The sequence below is a fragment of the Columba livia genome, chromosome 8 (genome assembly GCF_036013475.1).
Source record: "Columba livia isolate bColLiv1 breed racing homer chromosome 8, bColLiv1.pat.W.v2, whole genome shotgun sequence".
NCBI lineage: Eukaryota > Metazoa > Chordata > Aves > Columbiformes > Columbidae > Columba > Columba livia.
The window spans coordinates 10,115,016-10,139,447 of record NC_088609.1 but is presented as its reverse complement, the minus strand read 5'-3'; the positions used below and the strand labels follow the sequence as shown (position 1 = coordinate 10,139,447).

The 24,432-nt window shown below is 46.5% G+C and overlaps 1 protein-coding gene and 1 long non-coding RNA gene across 7 annotated transcripts; one reads left to right on the top strand and one right to left on the bottom strand.

Annotated features, from left to right (window-relative positions):
• The first annotated feature begins 897 nt into the window (after nucleotides 1–897).
• On the top strand, nucleotides 898–19,853 carry IL12RB2 (interleukin 12 receptor subunit beta 2). The gene is made up of 15 exons (XM_065071943.1): nucleotides 898–1,030; nucleotides 3,914–4,010; nucleotides 5,197–5,517; nucleotides 6,013–6,127; nucleotides 7,016–7,191; nucleotides 7,430–7,569; nucleotides 8,254–8,398; nucleotides 11,241–11,320; nucleotides 14,563–14,782; nucleotides 16,158–16,346; nucleotides 16,880–16,981; nucleotides 17,061–17,216; nucleotides 17,437–17,524; nucleotides 17,779–17,878; nucleotides 18,539–19,853. Exons 2-15 carry the CDS (start codon nucleotides 3,953–3,955, stop codon nucleotides 19,031–19,033), a joined length of 2,385 nt encoding a protein of 794 aa, XP_064928015.1. The 5' UTR covers nucleotides 898–1,030; nucleotides 3,914–3,952; the 3' UTR covers nucleotides 19,034–19,853.
• LOC135580097 (uncharacterized) lies at nucleotides 2,903–16,221 on the bottom strand. Of its 6 annotated transcripts, none has more exons than XR_010474257.1 (5): nucleotides 16,082–16,221; nucleotides 10,716–10,792; nucleotides 7,116–7,230; nucleotides 6,173–6,281; nucleotides 2,903–3,040 (listed from the first exon to the last, which is right to left on the bottom strand). It is a non-coding gene; the product is annotated as an uncharacterized LOC135580097 (long non-coding RNA). The 6 variants fall into 6 exon arrangements; XR_010474260.1 differs by lacking the exon at nucleotides 16,082–16,221 and adding an exon at nucleotides 12,393–12,532; XR_010474259.1 differs by lacking the exon at nucleotides 16,082–16,221 and adding an exon at nucleotides 11,222–11,361.
• Nucleotides 19,854–24,432: the final 4,579 nt, after the last annotated feature.

The window sequence follows — 24,432 nt, the reverse complement described above, 5'->3', positions numbered from 1 at the left end:
AGCTGAGCACATCGAGTAACGGCTGCTGCCCAATTTTTTCCAAAGAGAAATAAATGCACCCAGTGAGGGGTAGTGACAAATGAGGCCTCGATGAGAAACACAAGATAACATTCTGTATAAACTCCTAACAGCATCCTGCTTTAAAATTATATGAATCTTTTGCAGAGGGTAGATTGAGCCTGTGCTGGGAAGCAGTATGGGTAAAAGTGAAAATGTAATGTGAACTAAAAGAAGACAGAGGGGAAACAAGATATACACTTAAAAAGAAACTGTTGATATTCGGAGTGTCATAGGGCACGGACTCCCACAGTTCACACACAACATTTTAATGAATTTCGTCAGCTCTCTAGAAAGAAGCACAAATGTTAGGCTGGGCTTTGGAAGACAGACTAAGTGGACAGGAGGTTTGGATGCAAAATTCTGGACTCTCGGAGGCTGCAAATTTTGTGCTTTTTCCACTCCTTCATTTGAACGCCTGCCCCCAAAAATACCTTCGCTACAATTTTTCAAGCTAGAAAACGTTAATCACATCAGAGAGAATGCTGTCAAGAAAACTGACTTTATGCTATAGATGTCCAGAGAAGGAAAGCAACAGCAATAATGAGACTTTTTCAATAAAAGCTCTTAAAAAAAAAAAAAAAGCAAGCAAGAATCACATTAAAGAAAAGAGTCACATGAAAGAGCACCACAGTGGCTGTATCTCAGGACAAGCCCCTCTCTCCTCACCAGGGAGGCTGGGCTTTATTCTGATCGCACTTCTTGTTCTGTCCAGTTTAAGACGCATCGCACAGAGATCTTACACTTGAAGTTTCACAAACTTTTTCTTTTTTTTTTCCTGGTAATCTCCTCTTTTTCTCACACCGGGCTTCCTGCCGTTCAAGTTTCCTTCGCCTTCGGGTTCCCGGGCACAGCCCGTGCTGGGCGGGGGGAGCTGCCAGCCCGGCCCCCGCCGCTGCGGCGCTGCCGCTCCTGCAACCGGCGGAGAACCCGCCGGGCGGGAACAACCCCCCAGGAACTCCGGGGGCTGCGGGTGAGTAACCGCGGCTCGGGGGGCGGGGGAGCCCGGTCGGGACGGGGGGTAGGGAAGCGGTGGCGGAAGGGGGGTGTTCAGGGGCGGGCACCCCCCTCCTTCCCTATCACATCGCGGGGTTTGGAGCCGGAGGAGCGATTTGCGGGGCGGGCAGCGGGTTGGGCGCGTTGGGAAAGGCGGCATCCTGCTGGGGGCCAATGTGGGATGCTGCCTGTCCTGGAGTGCTGCCTGTTTTGGGATGCTGCTTGACCTGGGGTGCTGCCTGTCCTGGGGTGCTGCCTGTCTTGGGATGCTGCCTGTCCTGGGATGCTGCTGGCCTCGGGATGCTGCCTGTCTTAGGATACTGCCTATCCTGGGGTGCTGCCTGTCTCAGGATGCTGCCTGTCCTGGGATGCCCTCTGTCTCGGTATGCTCGTTGCCTGCACTGGGATCTCGCTGTATCCTGGGACAAAGCCACCTAAGGGAGCACAGGGCTGAAGGGACGTCCTCTATAAATAGAAATAACGCCGTCCCTTTCCCCACTATGGCGAGCTGTTATTAAATTCCTCACACTCAGTCACTCTGCTGAAGTGTCACTGATCTCGGGTGGGATGGCACTGAGGCTGCAGTTCCCCCACCGAGAGCACAGGGTGTCCCCCCCATCCTCACTGGGCCTGTGCTGCTGGAGCAGCCCCCACAAACCTGCCAACAGTGGGAAACTTCCCCAGAAATGCAGCCAGTGTTATTAGTTATATGTAAGTAACAGCGCAGTTTGGGTACAAATAACATTTTTTTCTGGGTGAAATGTAACAGTGAGAAACGTTCCTCTCCCCAGCAGCGCTCGGTTGGTTGTTCCTGCAGGTTCCACATAAAACCCTTAGAACAGACACTTGCTTTAGTGGAGCTTTTTTAGGGAGGAGTGGGGAAAAGGGTATAAAGAGTTGATTAAAAGCAAACTACAGAGCTTTAGTGCTTTACAAGTGATTTTGGTTAAGAACCTGGGCTGGCTGCTGTAAACAGCCGATGTCTTTATGGCGAATCCATAGGTAAACATAACGTATGGTCTGCAGCCCTTCGGCTTTCAACTGAGATTTCACAGAGGTAAGAATGCACAAACAGGCGAGATCTCACACTTTGTGAACATCTTATATCCTTCCTTTACCAGGACAATGTTCTTTACATTTTCTTTAACCTACACACAATAAAACCATTTTCCGTCATTGATGTGCAATCTGGAGATTTTTTCTTCTTAATATATTTTTGCCATCTATCTTTGCTGATGGTTATTTCTCACTCTTTTCTCATATTTTACTCTGACAACAGTTAACATGCTCTGCTGCACGCATATGATGCTGCACAAACTGTCTAGCACTTACCTAAGTGAACCACTAATTAAAAATATTTGAAGCGAGACCACTTTTGTCTGTTGAGTGGAGTATTTTTGGTACAGCTTTGCTGTCTGAAGGCTGTTTACACAGTCACTGGGCAATTTCAGTTTATTGGAAGGCAGAGCATTTACTTGAAGAACCTCGGTGCTGTGATTGCTCATCCTCGCAGTTACTAATCACCTACGGAAGGCACCGCATGAAGTGTCTCTGTACAGCTCAGACACTGCAGCAAGGCTGAACATTTCAGGCTGAACAACATCTGGATTTAAATAAAACAATGTGCTAATATGCATTTTGGCATATCTTTCATATTTCATATTCACCTCCAACATCGGTTTACTTAAAAAACATGCAATGCATCGCATCTCTTTATATAAAAACAACCTGAAATAACTTTTCTGTTGGTTTTATATTAATATACATGTAGCAAAGACTGCAATGCATCCCCGTGGAATGGCCTCTCCATCCAAGACAGCATGAAAAGCCATCACGATTTGAAGTTTCACTTTGCAGTAGTTTGTTTCCAATATAGCCTCAAGTTTTTAAAATAGCTGCATCTCTGTGAGAGGTCAGAGTTACAGAAAGTGCTTGCTGGTGTATTCGCTTCTGAAGTATTTGATATATTCTGACTGCTGCGGTAGTTCTGCAGGGGAAGGGTAGAAACAGTTGTTAATGCCGGTTGCAAAACGTATGGGAAAATACTGAGCTTAGTTCAGGCTGACTTTGAGTAATTTGTAATAAACATTTATACTCACAACGTTCAGTACTGGAGGCTGGGTGTAATCTAGTAAGGCATAGTTTTGCACCTGAACCAAATTTTTGAGTGATCTTGTGGACTTTAAAACACTCCAAAATCTGTTTTGTTTGGTTGTGTTGTTAACAGTGAGCATGTGTCTGCGGCTTTGTGCTTCAGGGTAGAGACAAACAATTACATATACGCTGTGTGTGAGGGCTTGCCTTTGGAAAGCAGTCTAAAGAAATGGCAAGATTGCTGGTCACCAAGGTCTCATCCAAAATTTCATGCGTGATACTCCGGTCTGAGAACCTTGAGAGTGTGTTGGTCACCGGGGATGGGATCAGTTCCCTCAGATTTGGGGTCAGGTGGACAAATCTGAGCTCAGACGTGCTGAGGAGCCCAGGAGGCTCCTCACAAGGCACAGAAACTCCATCTATATCTTGGGCAGAAACAGCATGAGAGGTCCTGCTGGTTTGTTCTTGTCCTTCACTAAAACATTTAGGGGGTCTTTGGGATGGAAGGGAGCAAATACTTATTTTCCTAAAGCACAGAGGTTTAAAGTACCCATAACTCTGCTACTCTCCTTGCTTGTGTGCTTGTCTCTGGGGAGAGCCATCTAAAAATCTCTTGCTACTTCAGACAGGGTCTCGAGAGTCACAGCTTCACAACATTAGCAGAGAATGTTAATTAAAAACGTCTCCTGAAAGAAGCATTTTGGATTTTTCTAAGTTGTAAAACACTGAAATACAAATATCTGTAAATTATTTTGCTATTTTTTAGGAACTGCTAAAAGGTCTCAATTTCCCCGTAGGGGGCAAAATGCTATTTGCATGCACTATGCTTACAGCAGTTTGGTTGTTGGTGCACATCACAGCAGGTAAGAGATTTTTTTTCCTACATAGCAATTATCATTTAAAAGAGGCACTCAGACTAATTAGTTGTTGGTTTGGGGTTGGTTTTTTTTTTGTTGTTGTTTTCTTTTGGTTTTTTTTCCTGGCTTCTGCATGATATGTTAGTAAACATTATTCTTATTGGAGAGAGCAAGATTTGACGCTTGATTGGTTTATACAGTAATTTCTGGAAGAAGCCCCTGAGCCATTGCTGAGCATCCTCCCATTCTCCCTTGGCCCTGTCAGTCTGGGCAGGCTGCGGGCATGGTTATGCATAATTAGCAAATAGTTGCTAATAAGTGATGCTGGGAGGTTGGTTGATGTAGTTCAAGGTAGAGCTGTCAGTTACATGAGAAAACATCTGCACGGTTAACTTCCACAGACATTGTCAGAACTCATCAGGAAGGAAAAATTATGCATTTTCCAGTGTTTTCTCTCATCTTTTGCCGCTGCTCAGCTTGTTTGCCCAGAGCAAAGTGTCCCGGAGCCCGGAAGCACGTGGGTGCTCCATACGTGGGGTGCAGTATCGCTGGTTCTGTCCATGCCCTGATGAGACAAGAACATGCAAGGGGAGGTCTCTTCAGTAGAGACGCGCCTGCTGCTGCTTCACGGAAACACAGATATTTCCTCAAAACGCAATTAAAAAAAAGAATCCTGATAGATTTTGCTTGGGGTTGTGCTTTTTTCCTGGTAGATACCCTGTGGTTTTTGACCCCAGTTAATTAGATCAGTGAAGACTGGGTACAACAAGATACTATGTAGAGGTGGGAATTCTCGCATTATACATTTCATAGAATCCCAGGTTGAAGGGACCTCAAGGATCACCTGGTCCAACCTTTCTTGGCACAAGCCCGGTCTAGACAAGCTGGCCCAGCGCCCTGTCCAACTGAATCTGAAAAGTGTCCAGTGTTGGGGAATTCACCACTTCCCTGGGGAGATTATTTCAGTGGCTGATTGCTCTCATCATAAAAAAATTCCCCTGTGTCCAATTGGAATTTCCCTAGGAGTAAGTAACTTGTACCATCACCCCTTGTCTTTTCTTGTGACTCCTCATAAAAAGTGAGTTTCCATCTACTGGAAGAACTTGGAGAGGCTCTTTTCTTCAAGAACAATGTGTTGTACAATATAAGTGATACATCTGTGTTAAAGGTTTGTTTTCCCATTCTCCTGCAGAAGGATGCGGCCAAGGCAATGAGCCTGCTAGCAAACCTCCCCACAGCGCTGCCGAAATATGTGACAAAGGGAACATGACAATTAACACCGGTCCTCATGTCCAGCCTGGGACCAACATCATCCTCTCGTGCCAGCTGAACCGACACACTGATCGGTGCAGGATTGCTATTTTCTTCAACAGCTTTGAACTAATTAACAATTACAGCAGCTCAGTAAGCACCGAGTTTCAAGTCTATGCATACGGCAAACACATGTTCACGTGCAAAATAGTTTGTGAATACAAGAGAAAACTCGTTTGTGGAATTGATATAGAATCTGGAAGTAAGGAGAATTTAATTATTCGTTGTTCTTAAATGTTTCCTATAGTACCTCTGAGACACGTGGTACAAACTAGCAGCGGTGGCCTTTTCCAGAAAAGGTGCTGTTTTTTAGTGGCTCTTTATATTTTATTCCTGGATGGGACCGTGCAACTTCGTTATTGATAAACATAGAGATGGTAAATAAAACTACCTGCTCAGGGCAAGTATCATCCTCCCTCCTTTCTACCCCTGACACCCACCAGTCTCTCCAGGACACAAGGGACTCACAAGAAAGTTTCTAATGAAATTTTAGATTTTCTTCCAGCCTGATGAGCTGATGCTCCTGCAGAGATCACAGAGTCCGCTGTTCTCACATACAAAAATTATTAGCCCAAATATTTTGTCTATAAATTCTTCAAAAAAAATCCTACACAATCAAAAAGTCAAACCTAGTATTTCTTAAAATATCTCCTACCAACACCTTCAAGGAAGAAACTGATAAGAGTATCTGTTTAAGATCCTCCAGAGGAGCCAACAAACGTGTCGTGTATCCAGTATGGGACAGATGGACACCCCACCTGTACCTGGGATAAAGGGAGGCTCACGTACATCAGCACTAAATATGTCCTACAGTAAGTAATGCAGGGCCATAGGTTCTCTAATACCTATAATTGTACCTGAGAGTTTTTTGTTGTGTGGAGTTTTTTTCTTCACCTTCTTCTTCTTCTCCTGCTTCTGTTGGCCAAAGTAGTAGAAACTTTCTTAGTAGCTTGTAGAAAACTGTTGCTGCAGAAGAAAAATACATGCATTTTTTATATATATATATATTTATATATATATGCATATATAAAATACGTGGGTAGGGAAGTGTGGATAACGAGTCCTGTAACTGTTGCAATGTAGAGATATAGCAGTGCTTGCTAGTAAGTTATTAAATACAAAATTGCAAAAAAGTTAATACATCTGAAAGTACAAAACAGAAAACGTCAGCCTGAAGCAACATGATATAAACATCTCTGATTCAGGCAGAAGAAAATACGCAGAGAAGCTAAGTGAGTTGCCCAAGGCAATGGGTTGAATGACAGATTGAGGATTAAAAGCTGTGTTTGAAGTCATGCGGCCTGACTGTTAGCCTGCAGATAAATTACATTTTTAATCACTAAGATAAGAAAAAACAAACTAACAAAACCAAAAAAACCTAATACATCATCCTCCCAAATTCTGTGTACTGATACCTATACTCATTCATACAGAAATATTAGGTAACTGTTATAGTAATAAAAAGAACCTGCTCACATACTTGCAGCTCAGTGGAAATCCAGATTTACTTTTCCACAGTTAACACCAAAAAGCTATACAACACCTTTACTACTGATTTAGCTAGAGGAATAATTATAACGACTGCATTTAAGGAGATAAAGTAGATTTTTCAAGGGATGTGAGCCATGCTCTGATGTACTCAGGGTTTAACTTTCTTGCTTTACAGGAGGGCATTAACCAAGTGTTTCCTTCTGTTCCAGACTATCAAATGGGACAGACGTCTCATGTGTTTCAGAAGAAAGTCTGAATCAGAGGTTTGGCTCGCTGGCTCTGAGCAAGTTGAATTTTGACTCTACTTACACCCTTGTGGTCGCCGCCTCCAATGAGCTCGGAAGTGCTTTTTCACAGCCGCTCGCCTTCACGCTAACAGACATAGGTAAATGCTTTATTTACTGCCTTTCCGTTAGTCCCAGCCCTTTAGAAAGACGTGAAAATATTTTGAGCACTTTCTGGATTGACCCTCTGTGAAAAAGCATCCATCCAGCCTAAACCAATAATTCGATTTTCCACATATAACCCCCCAAACCCAATAATTCTAGTTTCCATGTAACCCCCCATTTCGAGCTGTGCTGTGTACCTGAGCCCTGTTTGCTTTTTTCTCTCGTTGCCGCTAGTGAAACCACATCCTCCCAACTTTTCAGTGGAATTTGACAATTCTTCTACGACCAACTGCAGCTTTTTTTGGCACAGTGACACGCGAGGGCTGCACTGCAGGCTGAGATACCGACCGCTCACCAGCCACACCTGGAGCATGGTAATCCTCTTCTGGATAAAATCGTGATCTTGGAGGTTGTTATAATTATTCTTTTGTTATTTTTTACTAGAATCAGCTTGTCCAAATTAGTTTCTCTCTACTCTCTAGCACTATATTTAAGAAAAACTGTTACTTACAGGTCAAAAACTATGATCGGTCTAAAACTGAATGAAGGTAAAACACTGACCCCGTAAAAACAAAAGTGCATGAATACTTCCCTTATGTCAAGTATCTGTATGAGGCACTGAAGAATCAGAGGTTCTGTCTGACCCACCAGTTTTTTGCAATATGATCACATCTGCTTATTGTAGCTCACGGCTACAGGCGTAAGATTTCAAGATGTTTGTGCCTTCCCTCATGTTGACTGGAAGCCTTTGCTTTTATTTTGAGTGGTAAAAGAAACATATTGCTTGAATTTGAGTAAAACCACGTGAACAGAAAATTTGTTATCATCACATAATTAAATGAGGCATTTTTCTGATGGAGACCTGCGAGCCTGATGATTCATTGCAACATTCTTTGAGTTGTTAAAGTCGCCTCAGATCGGGGGGTTTCCCCATGATATTTAAAGACGTGTTTTGGCTGTTTGGGCTTCCTTTAGGCATCATTATTTCAGCCTGTCACTGCCTTCAACCATTATTTCCTTGCGAGTTCAACTTTTTATGTCTTTTATTGTCATTAAAGGTTGAAAGCTTAACCAGTGAGAAATGCAGCCTTGGTGGGCTGGAGCCTCACACGACTTACGAGTTCCAGGTCAGCTGTAAAATTCACCCTGAGCGAGGGCTGTGGAGCAGCTGGCGTGGGTACCAAACCCAGACCCCAGAGGCAGGTAACACTCGACGGCTTCTCCTGCACTAAACCCGGGTCTAACTTTTGCATACGAGTGGAAAATTCAGCTAAGGAAGCCAAAACACTGCTGGGGTTCAGCTGGTTGGTTTGTAGCACCTCTGTAGATCCAAGTGCAGAACTAACAGGGAAGCCACTTCCGTAAGATAATTGGTTTGTTAATGAACAGACATTGAAATTGTTCAAGTTTCTTGCAAAACAGGAATTTTGGAAGTTCATTGAGAAGGTTTGAAGACTATAATTTTCATGTTGAAGGTTGGGGGAATTTTCCACACGTTGCCCGGAGCGGTGGTCACCTGCCACATTGTGACACCTCCACAACGACAAAAACAGTTTGTGCAGCTCAGCCAGGGAAAGAGAAACCTTCTGTATTGGTTCATATCTAAGCATTTTACCAAATTGCTGCAAAACCCCCATATTTAGGTCAGGATGGCTGCAATGTCACCCTGTGGTGCTGGTGACCCCACGGTTTGTGTGACATGCTCTGGGTCTTTGAGCTTTCCCAACAATTTGCTGAGAAGCTGAGTGAACTGGCCAGGAAAGTGTCGTTCTGCTGACTCTGGCAGGTTTTAACAAAGCAGCTGAATTTTCCCAAGTCATCTTTTCCCAACTCAAGGAGTTATTTCCCACGGGGGCCCCCACAGATGACCCCTCCACGGAGCTGCTGGAGAGCTGGTGGCTTCGGCAGCGCAGAACCTGCCCAGGCCTCGGGGACGGATCCCACCAGGAATTAGTTCCTGCTCTGGAGGACGGCACAGCAGCCTCCAGGGACACACAGCACCAATCTGAGGGCAATTCTACTAATTTCCATCAATTCGACTATTGGCTCCCTTGGCTGCATGAGCTCCCATGCTGCAAAACTCCAAGTTCTTATGAGAGAAGTGAAGCTTTTCAGAAGTTTGTGTTTCAACAAAGATACACTGACTGCTTTGGCATCCCCTCCTATCATCTACTTGGCTTTCGTTGCTCTTTTTTTTTTTCAATTTTTTGTGAATTGCTATAAGCTCTTGAGGCTTGTGCCATTATTACTCATGGTATTTACCACTACTGACGGCATCAGTTTCTGTAAGAGGCATTGATTGATGCAGAAGGTGTGAACTTTTCCTTCCCTCCCCCATCTTCCTCTCAACAGTTTTCTCAGCCTTCTCGACACACCCTGCCTTTCTATGGCATCTGTGGACATCCCCCCTCTCTTAGCCAACTGGTGCTATAAAACAATCATCTTTTCAGCTAATCAAGGAGTATTTTCTGTCTGTGGATTAAGTGACAGCAAGGGGAGGCTGCAGGCAAGAAGCCCTGGGTACATCATGGTTGTCCTTCTTTGGAGCAGCTGAAGTTCTGCACAAGAGTTTGGCCAAACACAGGAGTTTACCTTTTCAATTAGATCATTTTTTTTCCTGTTTCTCTAAGCCTGAGCTACCACAAAATTGACTTTATGCAGGCACTGTTCGTAAGTGAGCTTTTTTTTTCACAGTTAATTTGTGTCGTTCATATGTGAAATGAACTATGACCTTTAAAATCTGTGCTGGAGTCCAACAGATTCAATTTGTTCATTTGTTTTAATTCCTGCTTCGAGCTTGCCTCTTCCTCCCTGGCTCAAAGCAAATGTGCTCCGGTTTTATTTCTTCTGTCCACCCTGCTTTTTGTTTCTATTCCAGTCACTGTTTGCAGTTAATACAGTACGAATAGCTCTTAACATTGCTGGCATTGCTAATTTTTTTTCTGTCTTGGAGCACAGCAAATAGCTGGGTGTCCCATTCTAGCTGGGGTTGTGCAACAGCTGCCTGCTGCTTAGGTTATTAGCAACAAGTATTAATTGAATTTGGTGAGTTTATGTTGGTCAGGGACCTTGAGGAACTGAGCTTTGTTATCTTTTGTCACATTGGCTTTTTTAATGTGTCCGTTTCCAATTCTGAACTGATGGACTACGTTGTTCCCCAGTTTCTGAAGCCAGAAGTTTGATTTATTGTTATTTTGGAAAGTTTTTTCAAAACATCAAGGGTTTCCAGGCATTCTGTGAATAAAAGGAGAACTGTGGAAAGAACAGGGGCATTAATCTACCTCTGATGAGGTCCTACTCAGCTGTTAAAGACATTTATTACCTGGAGCCAGACAGCAAAATCCTGCAGATCCTACAAATCCTTTCACATGGAGCTGCCTGTTAGTTTAGGATTGATATAGCCAGCCCCAAGGACCTTAATTAGCCTCAGCTTCTGTGGAAGATGAGCACTAACACTGTCATTCTGGTGTGCAGGCTTACCCGGGAGCCATCCTGGTTACTGACTGCAGGGTAAACTCACCTGCAGAGCAAAACCCTCTCTTGGGTTTGTGGCTTGCTCTCTTCAGAAGAGCCATCATCAGCACACCTCAACTCCAGCTGCAACAACAAACATGGGCTGTTACATACTGCAACATTTCAGAGACATTTTCAATCTTAAGTTTCAATTGTCTCAGGATTTTTGCCTCCTTTGCTTATTCAACATCTTTTTTGTTCTGCTTTATCAGGGCCTGTTGCAATAGGACAAGGGGTGATGGTTTAAAACTACAGGACGGAGATTCAGGCTGGATGTGAGGAAGAAATTGTTGCCCCTGAGGGTGGTGAGAGCCTGTCCCAGGTTGGCCAGAGAGGTGGTGGATGAACCATCCCTGGAGACATCCCAGGCCAGGCTGGACGGGGCTCTGAGCAACCTGAGCTGGTGCAGATGTCCCTGCTCATGGCAGGGGTGGCACTGGGGGAGATGGGAAGGTCCCTTCAACCCAAACTATTCTATCAGTCTATGAAAATACAGCCATTAATTCTGCTCACCCCTTTTCTTTGACACCAGCACCAACCGGGATCCTGGACGTTTGGTACCGACAGCAGGACCTGGACTCCCAAAGGCAGAACATCTCTCTTTTCTGGAAGGTAAGCTGACCTGTATCCCTGATGATATATCTAAAAGGATGGAATGCAACCTCATAGGCTTCCTTATTTGTTTTCTAATTAACTTTTCCCTCTCCTCATTCTCTGCCTCATTGTTTGCTATGGTTGCCACATGTGGTCAGAAGAGGAGTTCTGGGAGGCCAGGAGGGCACCATGGCCCATGTTCTCCATGTGTACACACCTTGTGTGTCTGCTCTTGGATATTTTTTATGTGAGGGTGGTGAGAGCCTGTTCCAGGTTGGCCTGAGAGGTGGTGGATGAACCATCCCTGGAGACATCCCAGGCCAGGCTGGACGGGGCTCTGAGCAACCTGAGCTGGTGAAGATGTCCCTGCTCATGGCAGGGGTGGCACTGGGGGAGCTGGGAAGGTCCCTTCAACACAAACTATTCTCTGATTCCATGAGCTTACCTCATTTTTGCTTATATGAAGGGAGGCAGAAGAGGCTAGATATATGTTGTAATAGCCCTTTAAGGTGAACAAACTCTCAAAAATTCAAGAGCTGGATGTAGTTTGGGCAACGGGAGGGGTCCGGTCCATGTCACCGCTGTGTGGATGGAGGGTCAATAGAGGCTCTTGCCACACAGCAGCAACGGGAAGAAACTGGTTTTCTCTATGGGTGTGATGGGCAAACCCCATGCAAAAGGCTTTGCTAATAATAAGCTGCAGATCTGAAACTGGACAAACTCAGAGTCAAAAATAAGTGGGTTGTTCGGGTCTGCTGAGCAACACCTCCTGTGAGCCAGGGACTGAGACCCGAAGGGCAGATTGCAGAAAGAATTCAGATTTAAATCCATCTGTAGGGAAGGAATTCCACATCACTGGTGCTGAGTTTCTCCAGTATTACCAGCCCAATCCTTAAAACCAGGTCCAAGATGAAACTTTGGATTGTGGGGCATTTTTTCTGTAGTGGTTTTATTTCAAAACCAGTAAGATTATTTTTTTTTTAAAGCATAAATTATCTTTGACTTCCAGTCTGCAATCTCTAGACAACCTGTTACATCTCCTCCCCACACCAGCACACACTCAGCTGTAAGTGAAAGCAGAAATTCTCACCTGATTCTGTGTCTCTGGCCGTTGCGGCATTAAGACATTTAATTTTAAGACCTTTATCTTGCAGTAACGAGCTGGTAGCACTTTCTGTATCAGTGGAGACTTCCTGCAGCATCATTCATAAAATGGGTGCAATACATTGCTTTTCTAGTTCTCACGACAGCTACAAAGCAAAAGACTCAGCACAACGTACTACCGTTACATGCTTTCATATCTTCACACTAACACCAAAAAAAAGGATCACCAATTTAAATTCTGCAGGCTTTCCAAGTGGCTTCAGCACTGCGTTTGCCCTGAGCCACTGCCAAAGCAATTGTAAAACTACATTTTGACAAAAAAACAGCCAAAACTAACTTACTATACAGGAACTGCAGGAAACTGAAGCTGAGAATACACCTGCAAATACCCAGAGTGGAAATAACAGTAAGAGGTGTTACATGGGATAGTACAGACTGACTTCTCAGAGATGGGCATTCTAAATGGTTGAATTTAAATCATTCTTTATCATGCATTTAAGTAAAAATCTGGATTTTTCCCCAAATCAAAAATTGCTCATTTTTACAAATCCAGTTGCACACCATTTCGCTGTCCCCAGCTCTGCTGCTGCTTGGAAAATCAGCAGCTCACAGCAAAAGAGCTTCACTAAACTGGAATTAAACAGGAAAAATAAATAAGAAATTTTTAAAAATTATACGCAACCTTAGGAGAAACTCTCGGTTCAACGCGTGCTCTTGGCTCTGCCATTATAAGTAAACTCATTTCATGTGCTCAGATGCCACGGGCTCCCAAGAGCAGAGCAGTGACAGAGCTGGGAGAAGGTTTGGGAAGAGAGAACATGGGTCACAGGGCTGGACAGCAGCAAAATCCAAGGGAAAAATCAGAATAAGCTGTTAGGTGGTACAGGTTTTACACAAATGTGCCAAGTCATGAAAATTCTACAGCAAGGACACTAGCTTTCTTTGGAAAAAAAAAACATATTTTAGGTTAGTACTGATGTGGAAACTATGATAATTTAAAAAAGAATTAGCTGTACTTCCTTAAGTTAGTTTAAAGAAAAAAAAGTATTACAGAAGAAAGCAGTCTCAACATGAGTGAGCAATCTCTAGCACTGCTTGTTTCCTCCAGCTTTTAGCAGAAAAGAAAGTAAAAACTGATAACTCGTTACCAAAGAGCATCAGCTGCTGCTTGCTACAGTCCAGCAAGTTGTGGTAAATAAACTCTTTACTATTAGAAGAGAAAAGAAAGAGGGAAAAATTACCTTTGAGAGAAAGGTCTTCGCTTAAATGGGGCAGTTGGAGCTCTGGGCTGGGAGATGCTCTAGAGCCGTCCTGACAACCAGGGTCCCGCCGCCCGTGGCTGCTGCTCCACACAAATCCAGCCTGGGGGACATGCTGTGGTCCCACATATGGGCTTGCAGGTGTGACACAACTCATAGAATCATTTTGCTTAGAAGAGACTCTCAAAATCATGGTGTCCAACCATTAACCCACCCTTGGCACTACCCCATGTCCCTGAGAACCTCATCTCTGTATGTCCAACCCCTCCAGGGATGGTGACTCCACCACTGCCCTGGGCAGCCTGTTCCAGTGCTCAACAGCCCTTTGGGGAAGAAATTGTTCCCAACAACCAACCTCAACCTCTCCTGGCGCAACTTGAGGCCGTTTCCTCTGGTCCTGGCTCTTGTTCCTTGGGAGCAGATACCGACCCCCACTGGCTCCAAGCTCCTTTCAGGCAGTTCAGAGATCAGAAGGTCTCCCCTCAGCTCCTGTTCTCCAGCTGAACCCCCCAGGTCCCTCAGCTGCTCCCATCACACTTGTGCTCCAGCCCCTCACCAGCTCCGTTCCCTTCTCTCAACTCACTCCAGCACCTCAAGGGCTTCTTTGTCCTGAGGGGCCCAAAACTGCCCCCAGGATGTGAGGTTTGGCCTCAGCAGTGCTCAGGACAGGGGATGGTCACTGCCTGGGTCCTGCTGGCCACACTGTTCTTGATACACACCAGGATACTGTTGGCCCATTTAGTGGTCATAGGTTCATTTAAAAGCAGGTTAAATGTTTGGTTCTCAGATGGTCAACACCACCTTCCTCCATGAGCAGGTCTGGAACCTTTCCCGTACAGCTTCCTGCAGCCTTCGCTCATCATTATCACCAGAGTAACAAATTCACTTTCCTCACAGGCTCTGAGCACATCGGAGGCGAGAGGCAGGATCCTGGGGTACACAGTGACCTTCGAAGCCCTGGGCCAGTGGAGTCACCCAGCAGGAGAAGCCCATCTCACCGCCCAAACCAGCTACACCAGGGTCACACCAAGGGAGGGCTACAAGGTCACAGTCACTGCCGAGAACTCCAGGGGCAAGTCCCCCCCTGCATCCATCATCACCAATCCGGGCACCCAGGGTAAGGCCTTCTGCTGAGTCTGGACCACCAGGAAGAGCTCTGCTTGGTGCTACACACCATGGGAGCAACCAGGTCCCACCACCTGGTCCTCATCAAGGTCTGTCTCAATGAATCTTCAGGGATCACCAGTTTTCAGTGTGGGCAGGGGTGCAGTTTCATGACATGTTAATTTGTCCTGCATCAGTATTGCTACAGCGTCACCTCAACCCCTTCTGCTGGCACAGTCATCAGCCATCCAGGGACTGATGCAGCAGAAAATTAACGTGCACAAAAAAACACCCCAAAAAATGAAAAAAAAACACAAAAACCCAAAGAAATGTTTTTTTTCTTTTGCATGAGAGAGCCGCAGGACCTAAGGGAGGTGTTGGTGAGGGGAAATCACACAAGCTTCATCTCCTGCGAAGTCGCACTCTGATGTACCCGCACAGCAAAGTTAACGAGCGTTCTCTGAACTCACCCAGCCCCAAATTTCCTGTGTTGGTACCAGGCACGACGGAGCCTCTTGGTATCAATCAGGTGGTTTGTTCAAAGAGGCAATTCTCCATTTGCCTTTGTCCTGCGTTGACATCAGTAAAACATGTAAACCCTTTCATCAGGTAGAGATGGTGCAGAAATATCCCCAATATCTGATTATTTGGAGGCAGAAGGACAAGAATTTGTGGGCCCAATTCAACTGTATTTGTTAGAAAAAAACATTCAGAAAATATGTTGCTGTTTTTATACTACCAATAAAAATTTGGTGACTTTCCCAACATTTTCTCCTGCACAAAAAAGTAACCCGGGCCAAGCTGTGAAAGCCAGAGCTTTTGTTTTGTGGAGATAGCATGTGTTTGTGGCTCTGTCACAGGAGCAGGTGTTGGTACGTGCTGTGACAGTGGCTTCTCAGGGCTCGGGGATGGCATGAACAGGCACAGACGTGCATGTTAGGAACACGGGATATTAGGAAATATTTCTTCCCCAAAGGGCTGTCGGGCATTGAACAAGCTGCCCAGGGCAGTGGTGTAGTCACCATCCCTGGAGGGGTTGGACATACAGTAGACGAGGTTCTCAGGGACATGGGGCAGTGCCAGATTTAGGTTATGGTCAGACTCAATAATCTTAAGGGTCTCTTCCAACCAAAATGATTCCATGATTCTATGTTCAAATTACTGCACCACCAGACGAGACAAAGAACCTGGCTCTGTTTCCATCAGCACAGAGCTCACCCTCCTACAAAACCCTTTCCTTGCAATGGCAGTTTGTACTTCACATGACGCCAAACTGGATAAAACACAGTAAAAATTATCATATCGAACTTACCGGGTGCACCTGAGGTTAAGGCAGGTTTGTGCTGATGGTGTCTTTTTTTGTTTGCTCATCCTGTCCCCCCTGCAAGACCTTCCTCCTCCTCAGCAAGTCTCTGCTGTGGCCGTGGGGAACAGCAGCATCCTGGTGAGCTGGAAAGCGCCCGCCAGCCCCTCCGTGCCTGTTGGTGGGTACGTGGTGGAGTGGGCAGAGATGCAGAGGGACCCGCGTCCAGCCTGGGTCCGGCTCCCAGCGTCCAACCTGTCCACAGTGATCACAGGTAACCACCACCTCCAGGCAGGACGTCACCGAGGTACCCTTCTGTTTTGAAAGCTTTTTAAAGAATGGGTCAGATTCTAATTCTTACTAATTCAGCATAAGAAGTGACGGTGTTTAAAGTGTTCTGTATAGGAGGGGAAAAAAAAAATAAAAACCCATGGCTGCTCTGGGCTCAGTTCTGTGGTCACTCTCAGGTGAGATTTGTATCATCTGAGAAGTTGAATATCTCTGAAAAAACACCCAGTCCCTCCAAAATGAAACAAGCTTGCTAGAGGTACAGGAGATCAAAGGCTTAAGAAAAGACTACTTCCTTCCTACTAATGGTTGTTGCTACTCCCAGCCAGCACTACACAGTGTTCTGTACATGGAACAGCTATGAGGTTACTACAGGGGTGATGGCGAGTGTTAGCCTCATTACCCTTTCCTGTGCTCTTCCTGTCATGGTGACATTTAAACAGCTAGAGCAGGCATCTCAGCCATGACTGTCCATACTTTCACTAGTAACTATCCACTTCTTTTCATTTCTTTATGTAGAGCACATTAAAGACAACGTGTGCTATCAGATCAGCGTGTTCGCGCTCTATCGGGACAGAGCCGGACGAGCAGCATCAGTCTGGGGATACTCAAGAGCAGAAGGTAAACCACAGCAATAATCTTCCAGATATTTTTAAGCTAGCTTAAGCTCAGCTTTAATAGTCAGTCTTATGTTTTGCAGCACCATCAGCTGGGCCCCAGATGCATATGACACCACGCGCAAACGGCATCTTTGTTTCCTGGGAAGCAATCGCTGCCCAACAGCAAGCAGGCTGCACCCCTGGGTACCACATGTACCTGCAGAAAGGGGACGGGCAGGGACCCCCGGACATCTACGGTGGGTGAAAACCAACGTGATGTGTGTGTGCTGGGGGGAGATGGAGGGTTGCTCAGAGTCAGATCCTTCAAAAGTATTTTGAATGTGGAACTATCAGATTTCTCCCTGAAATATTTTATGAATGCAAACACTAGTTGTCCAACTTGAACTAGCATATTTAATTTTATTTACTTATTTATTTTTTAAAATAAAGATGAATGACGCATGTTCTGTATTTCAGGTGATGGGGACTGGGTGACTATTGTGCTCACCTGCAGCTTCTTTATCTTCTCAGCCTGTGTGTGTTCTGTCCCTCCAGCGAGAAAACTGTGAGTGGATCCAGCATTCCAGTAAAACACAGAACTGGTGATAGAGGGGATGGTCACATCCTTTTAGGACACCTTGGGGAACACCAAGAATTATTCTGAATGAAGACTTCAGAGTACATGAATAGTAATAAGAACACACATTGAGCTTAAAATACAGCCTTATTTTATATATATTATGAATTTTAGCCTAAAGCTTATGGCCCTCTTTCACTGAAACAAAAACCTGCTTATAATTGCACTTATTCCATCTGCAGGTTACACTCGCTCCTCTCTGCGGTTATGCCACAGTGGCAGAGCAAAGCCATCCCAGACCCAGCTAATGCTACGTGGGCTAAAAACTACATCTCTGTGAAGGTAAATTGTATTTGTTTTTTCTTCTAATCCCACCATCTTCAGAATGAAAAGTGATTGGAGTCAGTAACTTCTTAGTGCAGCAAATCCAGCAGTCTCTGGTAGTGGATGAGCTCTGTCCTCATGTCATGGAATCACAGATAGAATAGTTTGGAGGGACCTTCCCAGCTCCCCCAGTGCCACCCCTGCCATGAGCAGGGACATCTTCACCAGCTCAGGTTGCTCAGAGCCCCGTCCAGCCTGGCCTGGGATGTCTCCAGGGATGGTTCATCCACCACCTCTCTGGGCAGCCTGGGACAGGCTCTCATCACCCTCAGGGGCAACAATTTCTTTCTCATGTCCAGCCTGAATCTCCCTCCTTCAGTTTAAAACCATCACACCTTGTCCTATCACAACAGGCCCTGCTAAAAAGTCTGTCTCCATCTTTCTTATCAGCCTCTTTTAAGTACAGAAAGGCTGCAAATAAGGTCTCCCCGCTGCAATAAGGTCTCGTGTCAGGCTGTAGGACGTATTGGGGAAATTAAATGCAAGAACAATGCAGAGATCTCTCATTTTTAGCAGTATTAGCTGCTGTGTGAGGGGTGCCAGCATCTTGGGGGTGAGAGACCACAAGATATCAATCACATAATTAATTACCACTGTGTGGCATGTGTCCTTCTGCAGGCTGAGCTGAGCTTTTCCTCCAGCCTGTTCCTACCCAGCGCTGGCAGCTTTGAAGAGCCCGAAACAACACATGTAGAAGAAGCTTTCATCAAGACAGACCCCCTGGCCCTTGGGGACAAGTTTTTTGGCACTATTGGCACTGGTGACGGGTCACCAGCAGGTGGTGTGGAGCAGGAGGAGATGGGGTATGGGGCTGTCCCCAGCACGGCAGATGGGGACGTCCCGGAGCAGCAGCTCCACGACCTCTACCAGCGGCTGGTGGAGGTGACAGAGGTGACGGAGCTGACAGAGCACACACAACCTGTCTCTGACTACATCGCCAACCCTGTCACCAACACAGCCCCCACGTACCCACCAGTCACTGAAGACCAGCCTGAACTCGAGTGCAATCCGCTCTCCATCTTCCCAACAGCTTTTTTGACACCCGTACATTCCTATGAAGGGAATCTTACTTTGGACACGGTGAAAATAAACTGCAGCTCTTTCCCAAGGTAGGCGCTTAGGGTGATATAAGCCTGGCCTGAATTTTTTTGCACTTAACTGAAGTATTTCGGTGTTTCTGTACAGCCAGTCCAGGAACTTGCACGCGACACCTTTAAGTGATAAAAAAATCACAGTGCACAAACCTTTCCAGCACTGCAAGTCACACCGTACTGCATAAAACAGCAGCTCATCCACCCAGCACGTTCCGGGAGAATTAAAGGCAGAAGCTCAGGAATGCCAGGGCTGCGTGACCCGGCTGTCAGGGAGCTTAATTAATTACTCACATGCCTTCATGCAGCTTGGGTGCCCCAGGCCCCTGTCCTACCGCCTGATGACAAGCAGCTTGGTCCACCCAGGAATCAGAGATGTGCAAACCATCATTTTGACCATCACTCAACCCAGATGAACAGGGAGTTACAGCACAGCCAGAACTCAGCATCCCAGCTGGACCACTGTGCACAGCTGGGGAGCGACAGCACAGGGACATCTGTACCCACTGGTGCTCAATTTAATGCCCACCAGCCCAAAGGTGATTAGTCCTCCTTGCAGCCCCAGGGCTGGCACCAAGTCCCTTTGTCCCCGGTGTCACTGGCAGCTCCAGCCCATGTGGGTACCAGGGCCAGGCTGCCAGAGGGCTCAGGTCAGGAGGGACCCTCACTAGAAATAAAAGCAACAGGCAGTGCAGGTACACAGGAAGTCAAATGGACTGGTGAGGAGAATTTAAATCATTTATTGAAGTGTTCTAATTACAGGTTTGAAGTATGTGTTACACATCTAATGACTTTGTTGACTACGTGTGCGTATACATATATAAATTAAAGTGTCAGAAACCTGAAATTTGTTATGCGTTGTTTCCTCCAGTCAAGCCCAAGTGCTATACTGCAGCTACACATAGAATAAAGGGTCTTTAAAAAGAAAGCTGACGCGTTGCTGCTAGAAATGAGGTGGTCCAGATCGGAACTTACCTGGAGCATCCTCCTCCTCCGCAGGGTCGCTCAGCTGTTCTCCATCCACCACTGGCTACACAACCTGCTGAGTAGCAGCATCATTCGGTGATGAAACCCTGGGGTGATACCACCACCCCGGAGCACCTCCACAACAGCTGTGATCCTGCATGGTTTCCTTCCACCACACCAGCACCACGCAGCTGGGACCTCAGCTCTTCCCACTGCCTTTCACTTGAAGTGAAAAGCAAAACCGATGTGGTGCACCATGAAGATCTGTTGGCTTTCCCTCCCAGTTTTCACTCCAGATGCAGCTGGTTTACCCTCTAACAGGAGGCCCGCACACTTGGGCGCTCCCAAGTTCAAGGGCACTACAGGACAAGTCTGACTTAATCTCCAGACACACACCACCTGCCCAGCTGGTGCCAGACAGGCTGGGTTATTTGGGTTTGCTGAAGTCTGTACCTCCACCCGCCCTTTGAAAATATCTCTACAACAGGCATGAGTCTACGAAAACAGTTGTGTGCACATTAGCTTTAAGCTTTTATTTTTTAGGAATGTGAAATTCAAGCCCTGGTACCAGCTCTCCTCACGTTCAGCTTTCAGGGATTTCTCACAGCGCTTCCTGCAGCGCCCAGACTCCCTTTGATCCGCACAAGCAGTCACAGCCATCCTGGCTCTTCCCACACCTCAGCTTTCCAGTCTTCTGCGTACTGGAAACAACATAAAGCCACCAGCAATGACTTGGCTGTTGTGAGCCCACAGCCACACCTGGGAGAGGTGTCCTGGGAAAGGGAGAGCAGCCAGAGCAGCTCATGGGACCCATCACACTGCTGCTTTCACCAGACATCCGCAAACCCCCAAACCCAGCCCAGACATACCCAGGAGCTGGAGCCTTGAGGAGGAGCAGCACTCCTGGCAACAGCTCTGCCATCCAGCCATCTCACTCTGTGCACTTGAGGGCTGCTCAGCAGCAGAGGCTGCTCCTGAGATGCACGATCTCGCACTGGGAGCACACGGTGGCTATTCCGTCACCGGCCCAGCACAGGGAGCGTGGTCCCTGCACCAGCATGCAGCAGGATGACGCCCACGGCCTCTCCCAGACACACCAGGGGACTCTCCTCCTATCTCGGCTGCAGCAAAGCTCGTTCTTCATGCCAGGTAACGCGGCAGTGGCTGCAGGACGAGAATACTGACGCAGCTCACCACATTCACAGCAGAAATTGTGCACTGAAGAAAAACAGTTCCCAGATATGCCAGTAAACACACACAACAGCTTCTCGCTCAAGAGAGGTGCAGGTGCTTGTTAAGACACACACACAGTACCAATGCAATGTTGTACACTCCTCCTTCCACCCACACTTCCCATAGGGGCGTTAAAGCCAGCAGGATTTCTTATCTGCAGGCTCCCAATAAAACCACACGCAAAGAGGCTTTGCAGCAGCTCTGCGGTGCAGCCCTACTCACGTCATTACCATAAATTTAGATTTAAGTTGTGTTTTGGGATGGTATTTCAAGGCAGGGACTCGTTTGCCTCCTCACTGCCCCCTCCACGCTCAGGTGACAGCTGGACCGTGGACAGATGTGCTTCCACATTAAAACAGCTCTTACCAGGATTACTCAAGCCATCTGCAGAGCAGCCGCCCCTTCCAGCATCTTCATCCAAATCTGACAAATCACACAGTGGTTTGCCATTAAAAGCAACTGTTGCCCGAAAAAACACCAAAGTTGCAATGGCCTTCTGGTCCTGACACACTTCCCTGCGGCCCTGCAAGGCCTGAGCCAGACTGACCTTCAAGTGCTTTCCTAAGAACAGCAGCTAGTCTTCTCCTTGTCCACCACACAAGACAAAGGAAATCCTGCAGTTTGTCAAGTACAAATCCCAAACATAACCAAGCATGCCGGGCATGTGCCAATTAAAATTGCTCAACGGAAAGATTGCGCGAAAACCAACCTCAGGTCTGACTGACCTTCACTCCGCCCAGCAAAGAACGCACGAGTACAATAAAGCTCCCGCACCTCTCGGTGTTACCATGACCTTTGTAGCAACGTCTCTGACAGCACGAGCACACTTATGGATAATTACAGGCACACACAGCCCAGGGCAGTGAACAGACATTGACCACAGCAGCCCGGGCTGGCACCAAACCATCCATGGAGCAGCAGCCCAGCCCAGCCCTCCAACAAACGCAGGGGGTCACTGCTCCCTGCAGCACGGGGGACACGGCAGTGGCTGTACAAACACTGCACATGTGTGACAGCCATGTGGCACACCAAGCCCCCACAGTTATTTTGTAGTTGTAATCCTTGCTGAAATAAGAGAAAAAAGTAAACCCCTGTAAGCTCCTACTTTCTCTTTTCCAGGGAATGAGGCAGCAACACGCTCCAACTCATCTGTCAGAGTCATAGGTGATTCTGCACAACCCAGCTCCAGCCAAAGTGCATCAGCCTCTGCAGCCCTAAGAGCTTCAGTACTGGAGAAGGAACCAGCCCAGAATCACAGAACAGTTTGGGTTGAAAGGACCTTCCCAGCTCCCCCAGTGCCACCCCTGCCATGAGCAGGGACATCTTCACCAGCTCAGGTTGCTCAGAGCCCCGTCCAGCCTGGCCTGGGATGTCTCCAGGGATGGTTCATCCACCACCTCTCTGGATAACCTGGGACAGGCTCTCACCACCCTCAGCATAAAAAATTTCTTCCTCGTGTGTGGGCTCCAGCCTCAGCCCAGCAGAGCGGGAGCAGCCACCACTGCACTGCCAGGAACAAACCCACTGCCAGCTCACCAGTCACAGCCTCCTCTTGCACTGCCCTTCTCCACTGCTGTCAGGTATCGCACCTGTGAAAACAACGTACATAAAGGAGACAAACTACACCCAGACATGTCTCTGGCACAGCCGTGAAACACTGCTCCCCAGCAGGCCGCTCACACAACCAGCTGCACAAAGTGTGCAAGAGATATTTTTTCTTTTTTTGCCAAGTACCACTCTGTGATTTCACTTCTTGGGTCTAGCAGCTGGTGCCAAGGTTTGGTCTCCAGCCCGTGGCACAGACATCTTCCATCTTCGGGACCAGCTTGGTGTCACTCAAAGGCAAACCCTTGGCTCACACATCCCAGCTCCATTTTCATACTTTCCTCACCCCATCTGGCAGCCACCCTGGCAAGAGGATCCTGCCTGGGCATCACAGACACACCAGCACAAGTCAGCTGTGCACAACCAAACTGGATACACCTATTACTAAAGAAAGGGGTTTTTTTTTAAAGAAAGGAAAAAAACAAAAAGTCACTATTTTGTCAGTCACCTATTTGTGCGTATTGACCTTCAACTTCAACCTGGGGACAACAGAACACTAAAGCACATTTTCTCCTTGCTGTTAGTTTCTCTGGGTAAATCACCATGTGGTACTTCACATAAAGTCATGCTCCAAGAGAAATCACATCACTAGTAGGACAATGACTAAACTTTTGTAACTCCTACCCAAAAGTCTCCCCATAAGTGCAAACAAGGCGTTTTCCTCACAGTCAGGTTACACCCCCCAGCACGAATACGACATTTGGCTTTTCTAGCACAGCACGAGATGAAGGTAAAGTGGCCCGTGCAATGATTTTAGGAAAGAAGCAGGTTAGCAAATGCTGGAAGCGTCAGCTTTAGGCAGATGTCCTGCGTTTATTAAAACAAGAGGCGTGACTACGCAGACCGATCTCCATGGGCAGAGAGTCATTACAGGTACGAGTGGTCTCAGCTCCTGGAACTGTAAACACCACATTTTCACTCCAACTTCTGATGTTTCAGAAGAATTTACGTCCCTTCCCACAAAACTAACACTTGCATTTATTAATCAGTCTCGTTTCCTCCCAGCATCAGTGCCATTCACTCTGTAAGATGAACTTTCATGCTCAGACCTTGCCACCGTTACATCCAAAAGCCAATTTGCACCACGTGCTTCTCTGTTTCCAACTTTTTCTGCTGGCCATCTTTTCCGAATTTCTCAGATTTTTAAAAGGTCTAGTCCTCTGGATTTGGCATGACAGCACAAGTAGCAAGCAAGAGGACAGAAAACGTTACTAAAGAGCAAGTTCATTAATTGTAAATAAGCTACTCAGGAGACATTTTCCCAAGGCCAAGTCCGCTCCTGGCAATGGAAATGCCTGGGCAGCGTCACCGCTGGACCCTTGGGGCACAACCTACATGAGATGCTATTAATTAACCTAAGTGGTTTCATCTCCATGTGTTTTCATGACTTTTTTTTTTTTTAAAGAGCATGAAAATAAACCTTTATTTCAGTTAACACCCACCAATATTAAAGATATACGTTCACAGTTTTAGTTCTTGACACAAACGGACTGAAAGAGGCAAATTTACATCTATCAGAACAGCAGACGGATCAGATTTAAGTACAAGCTGTCTTGAAAAGAATCGTACATGACATGCCGTGTGGGAAACTGCTCTGTGCTCTACAGCAGGAGAAGG